The sequence below is a fragment of the Hibiscus syriacus genome, unplaced genomic scaffold (genome assembly GCF_006381635.1).
Source record: "Hibiscus syriacus cultivar Baekdansim isolate YM2019G1 unplaced genomic scaffold, ASM638163v2 tig00112400_pilon, whole genome shotgun sequence".
Taxonomy (NCBI): domain Eukaryota; kingdom Viridiplantae; phylum Streptophyta; class Magnoliopsida; order Malvales; family Malvaceae; genus Hibiscus; species Hibiscus syriacus.
Window position 1 is genome coordinate 12155 of NW_024063322.1, and position 6356 is coordinate 18510.

At 35.4% G+C, this 6356-nt stretch overlaps 1 protein-coding gene across 1 annotated transcript; it reads left to right on the forward strand.

Moving 5' to 3' along the window:
* Window positions 1-1080: 1080 nt before the first annotated feature.
* On the forward strand, window positions 1081-2177 carry LOC120179079 (protein OPI10 homolog). The gene is made up of 2 exons (XM_039184789.1): window positions 1081-1857; window positions 2114-2177. Exon 1 carries the CDS (start codon window positions 1265-1267, stop codon window positions 1829-1831), a length of 567 nt encoding a protein of 188 aa, XP_039040720.1. The 5' UTR covers window positions 1081-1264; the 3' UTR covers window positions 1832-1857; window positions 2114-2177.
* The last annotated feature ends 4179 nt before the right edge of the window (window positions 2178-6356 follow it).

A 6356-nucleotide genomic window follows, 5' to 3' on the forward strand; every position in this document is an offset into this window, starting at 1 on the left:
TGATTGAAAACAAGTCAAAAAGTAGAAGAATACGTGACAAAAGATATAAAAATATATTATAAAGACAATTTATTAAAAACTAAAAAACCAAAGATGCAATATAATTAAATATAAAATAATAAATATCAAGACAATCAATATTAAAATTAATACTATCATCGATCACAAAATAAAGAAGAAAAAAACAGATGTATTATATTAATATACCATTATAAACAAATTATCTAAAAAATAATTTTAATACATTATTCGTTACATCATATTAATATATCATCATTAAGAATGAAAATTTAATTCGAAACCGGCAGGTTCCAACCCGACTTGATTTGATACGATTAAATTTATTCAAAAGATTTTTAAGGTTTTGGTAGGGTTCGAGTGAAGGGTGAAAAGACTCAGACCAGACCCAACCTGTGGATAATAATATAATTTCTGTAAAAAAATATTATTATTTTAATTAAGTTCTCATTTTATACAAGGTCCGATCAGATTTATACTCTAAAAATTCATGTTAGGTCGTAATCGGATGAAAGATATATATTTTTTGATCGAGTCGACTGGAGGATGTATAATTTTCAGATCAGAACAAATTTAGAATACATATTTGTCAGGTCGAGTCAAATTAATTAAAATCTGATCCAATCCGACCTGTTTTCATTCCTATTCATCAAAGACATGTGATCAACAAACAAAGACGGAGCCATGATTTTAATTTAAGGGACAAAGTATAATTAACAATAGAAAACAGGAGGTAAAATCAAAATAAATCAAAATTTAAAGATCAAAATTAGTAATTATCCCCATTCTTTTTAATGGTAAAAAAATTTGAGGGGCAATAACCCGGGGGTTACATGACTCCGTCACTGTCAACAAATTATATTTATGCAACGTAAAATGGATTTACATGAATCAAATTCAATCAACCAAAGCTCATGTAGCATGCAATCTAATTTGAGAAGTGTCCAGGACCCATAATTGTAATTTGCATCAGCATTTCCCCACAATATGCCATTGGGCCTCATTTGCAGTAATTTACTAACATTTCGGCGTTCACTTAAGGACACGTCAATGGTAAATCAGTCGTCTTTCCCCACCAGCTGACAAATGAAAGACAGCAAACAAATCCATGTTGCATATTCTCAGTTGTTCTAGATGCTACTAGACACTTCTTCTTTCTCCTCCAACTCCCCACAAAACTTAAAAACCCTCAACTTCTTCTCCGCTGTGAAATCATAGAAGCAAAACACACAAGGAACGAAAAACGATGTTCGGAGTGGTATTCCCCAACCGGAGCTTCCCAATGGACATCTCCAGCTTCACACAAATCGATACTTTCCATTGGTTGCTCGACATGAACACTTTCGTCGGCGAATCCTACCACCAAATCGGCGACATGTGCATCTTCCTTTTGAACAACTTCACTCTTCCCCCCGACAAGGCTTTGGCCGTCTACGTCCAGTCCCCTGGCTCCCCCTTCGTTTTCTGCGGCGCCGTCACTCTCCAGCGCCCCTCCGCCGTTCTTTCCCTCATTTGGCCGGAGCCCGGAGGCCAGATGCAGCTCACTGCTCCTGATGCCGCGCCGCCTTCCGCAAAGATCGGTGTGTCGGTGGAGGATCTGGCCGCGTTGCCGTCCTTGGACGTGGCTGCCGAGAAGAAGATCGAACGCCTGGCGTTGAAAGTTGGGGAGAACTTGTTCAATTTTATGCAGTCTTTCTGTGGGGTTGATGGGTCTAAGCTGGTTGTTCCTATGGACATTTTGGATAGATGGTTTAAGAAATTTCAGGAGAAAGCCAAGCGTGATCCTGAATACTTGAAGGGTTTCGCCTTGTAATTTTTCACTAATCTTTCTTCCTCAAGGTAACTCTTTCAGGTTATCGAATCATGCGAATCATACAATTACTGTACTTAGAATTTGCATCTGCAAATTTTTGTGGCAGTCTTTAAAATCTGAAGTTCCCTGGGTTTAGTATCATTTCTGCTTTTCAATGTTGTACTTGGCGAATCCAACACAATCCAATAGGTGTTAGAATTGTCACTTATGATGAGTTCTCACAAGAGATTGTCTGCTAAGCTGGATTGTTATATACAAAGTAATTCTTAATAAAACTCGCAGTTACTGTTGCTGAATGCTTTGTTTGTTACTAGTTGTTTTTATGGACTGATTTCTCAAACCAAATTTATCTATGCCTTGTCTTAAAGTTAGAATTTTAGGCGAATCGTCAATGGGTTTAAAACTTAATAAACATTTCAGACTAAGTGGTTAGTTGCTTGGCTTGTTCCATCATACGATTTTTCGTTGTCTTCTACTAGTTTGGTTTACTCAGATTTTATGCTTGTTGCTTAGCATTCAAAGTTGTGCTTTACTACTCCATGAACATTTGAACTAAAACTCACCCCTTTTCTAATCCCTTAATCTAGCGTAAATCGATTCAACTTCGTTGTACACGCCTAAGATTTATAAGTTCAATGTGATTGTGCGACTGTTAGTTGTGCATAGTGGTGACCTTAATGGGGATAGGTTTGGTTTCAAGCCAAGGCGGATAGAGACATTAAATTTGTTAAGATATCACTAAGTAGGGTACACGACCGCACGAGAAAGTTTTCTAATTGAATGTTCTCTCAAAAGGATTTCAGAAGCCATTTTACTTTGGTTGCTGCTGATAGAATGTTCCTCATGCCTTTCAAACTGTCATAACCATTTTTTTTAAAACAATTAGATATTATTTTTAAAAACAATTATGACTTTAATTTGGAAAATTTGGTGATTTTGAATGGATTTGAATAAGATTGAAAAGAGTCGCCATCGACCTTTAGATTAGGCAGGTCGAATACCTAAAAACGTCTTTTAAAATAATTTTAAGAAAAATCATTTTTAAAGACAAAAGGGGTTTACGTTTACCAGAAAATCGATTTGATGGGTTCGGGAGTCGGTTACGTGTGGGGAAGGATTAGCACCCCCACAGCGCCCAAAATTGGTACTGTATCGCTTACATATCGTCGTGATGATGGAAATGATAAATCGAATATAAAATTAACCTATGATCTATTTATTGAGATTTATTTAATTTGCCTCGAATTATTTAAAGAAAATCCTTTAACTCAATCAGAAATCTTGAAATTTGCAATCCTCCGTCGGGAAAGCTATTTCAACTATTTCTCATTCGTAAAAGAATATTCTACCATTGATTATGTTAAAAATACAAATCGAATATAACTAAAAACAATGTTTACATACGAATAAATTGATTAACTAAAAACGTGAATTGAATACAAATTAAAAATTTTGAAATTTACATTCACATAAAATAAAGTAAATTGTCACTTAAAATAACACACATTGCATCGTTTGAACAAATTAATTAGCAAAATATACTCAACTTATTTCAAGTTTCTATGTCGTTAAAATGCCGTACCGGATCACACCACTTCGACCAAGTGATACTTTCCACGCTCATTCTACGCATATGTATTCTTGAAAATAAAATCGAAATTCAAATATTTCATACATAGATACAAATATAATGAGAATAAATGTAATTGGAAATACAAAATAAAATATTTACATTAAATGAAATTAAAAACATTATTTACATAATACAAATAACCGAATAACCAGTACAATAAAATCATACATAAATGACTGAAATAAAATATTCACAAATATCAGGGATAAATTCGAACATCTACCAAAATACCTATCATATGAAATCAGAGACTAAAACGAAATTATTACAAACATTGGGTCTAAAGTCAAATATCCACAAAATGACATAACATACATTAATAGGGCTAAAATAGAAATACATAAACATAATGGATTAAATTAGTAAAAGCATAAACTAACAGGGCTAAGAAGTAATTACCATAGTTCAAATTGCACATATTAAATAATACAGGTGTTAAAAATGAAATAGCCCATAAATATTGTTAGTGACCAGAATGAGATAAACAGAAAGATAAAGGATCAAACTATACTTAAACCAAAAGCCCAACAATGATTAAAATAAAAATCCTACAAAAGACATGGCCGAATTAAAACATCAAAGAAAATACACCATATATAAAATTAGTGACTAAAATGAAATAAATCACATATCAGGGCTCAAAACAAAGTATTTGCCCAAAGCACACTAGTGATCAAATAGGGATCAAAATGAAAAGGTATAAAATATCAACTCCAAAATAGAATAAACATAAATCATTAATTGATGACCAAAATGAAACTACATGAAATTAACAGCTAGATATATAAACATTTAAAGACATAATACAGGACTAAAATGAATTAAAACAAAACATTAAGACCGACTAATACTTAAACCAAAAGTGAAGCAGTGACTAAAATAAAATATTTAGAAATGATATGACCAGATTCAAATGTCAACAAAAATACACAACACAAGCTACCAGTGACTAAAATAAAATAACTAAAAACATTGATACTAAAGTAAAACATACATAAACATGACAAAGTAAACAAACTAGTGACTGAAATACAAATATTGTAAAATACACGTCTGAAACAGAATATTAGAAATTTCGTTTAATGATTAAACAAACAGATTACAAAATATGGGGGACCAAACATGTAGTTAACCCACAATCCGAAAACACGCATAAGGTCCCCATAGAACGACGTCGTTCGACTGTGTGGTCATAAACCATATTTAGGGTTCTAAACCCTAATCCCTCATTATTTTCTTCCTCTCTCAGCCGCTCAACCAAAGAAAACAGAAGTGAGAGAGTTTTAAAACTCTCTCAACTTCTTCCCATCGGGGAAGAAAGGGCCGCCTCATACCGGAGGCCCATGACGGCCGGCACGGCAGTGCCCGGCGGTCGGAGGGAGTAAACAGTCTCAAAAGACCCCCTCCTTTACCCTCAACCCGAAAATCACCCCTACCTAACCTAAAACCGACCCTAAACCCTTAAATCTAAGGTATACCTTTTGAGAAAACAAGAAACCGGTGACCCTTCCTCTTCTCGATGACTTCTCCGATCAAGGTATGGTCTCCTCCCTCTCTATTTCCCTCTTGGTTTTTTTTTATTTTTTTTGTTTGGTTCCAGTAGTTCTCTTTTTCTTGTTTTTTCTGGTTTTTTTTTTCTCCCTGAACCCGAATAGTCTCTCTCTTTTTTTTTGTTATCCCCGCCTCTGTTCTCTTTGCTTCCTTCCTTTTATCTTGCTTTGCATGTTGATTTTTTTCGTTTGGTGAGATGATGATGTCTAGAATAGCCCATGGCTTTCTCTGATTTTGTAAGATATAAATCCCGAATATTTAGGGATTTATTGGTATTTTAATTTGGGGTTTGGTTTTTTGGTTGATTTGGTCCACTGTTGATGATGTTTTATTTTTTGTTTGATTGGTTCTGCTGTAGATGACTGTGGTGACGTGGGGACGGCGGCTGGACCATCGGAGTGGGCCGGAACAGTAACGGCGGCATGGCATTCTTTCCTCTGTTAGGGCGGCTGATGATGATTTAGGGTTTTGAAACCCTAATTTTGTTGGGTTATCATATGATGGGCTCGGGTTAAGCCTAGGTTGGGCCTTGTTGTATTGGGCTTTGGCCTGCAAAAATATGTAAAATGTAATATTAATAATATAATAATAATAATAATAATAATAATAATAATAATAATAATAATAAATATATATAAATAAGACCCGGACAAAAACGGGTGTCTACAGCTGCCCCTCTTTGCACATTCTTGTGTTAACAAGAATAGGGCAAAGACGACAAGACATCACGTTTTTGTCTGGTTCTCTCCCTTTTAAACTTAGAAATTGGATAATGTTGGTTGTTGGGGACGACACTGCTCATACGTGATGAAGAGTTCGGGTCGTCTAAGGGTGACATGGTTCCTACGTGATGAGGAAATCTGGTCAAGGGTTGACACTGCTCATACGTGATGAAGAGTTCTTGGCCATCTTAAGGTGATAACACGGTTCCTACGTGATGAGGACGGCTGGTTATCTACAGTTGACACAGCTCCTACGTGATGAAGAGATCTGGTCTGGGGAATGACACGGCTCATACGTGATGAAGAGTTCTGGCCATCTAAAGGTGATAACACGGTTCCTACGTGATGAGGACGGCTGGTTATCTATGGTTGACACGGCTCATACGTGATGAAGAGATCTGGTCTGGGGATGACACGGTTCCTACATGATGAGGACGGCTGGCCATCTTTAGGAGTTATGGTTTCAAGAGAAACCAAATTAAAGATTTGTTTCAAAAGAAACAAACCCAAAGATTTGTTTCAAGAAAAATAAACTCAAAGATGATATTTTTAAAAGCAACTGTCTCAAAAGAGACCAAATTCGTTTTAAGGGAAACGACTCAAAGATGATGTTTAAAGG

What these genes read in the sequence shown, in the direction of transcription:
- LOC120179079 (XM_039184789.1), top strand. Translation starts at nt 1,265, where the DNA reads ATGTTCGGAGTGGTATTCCCCAACCGGAGCTTCCCAATGGACATCTCC.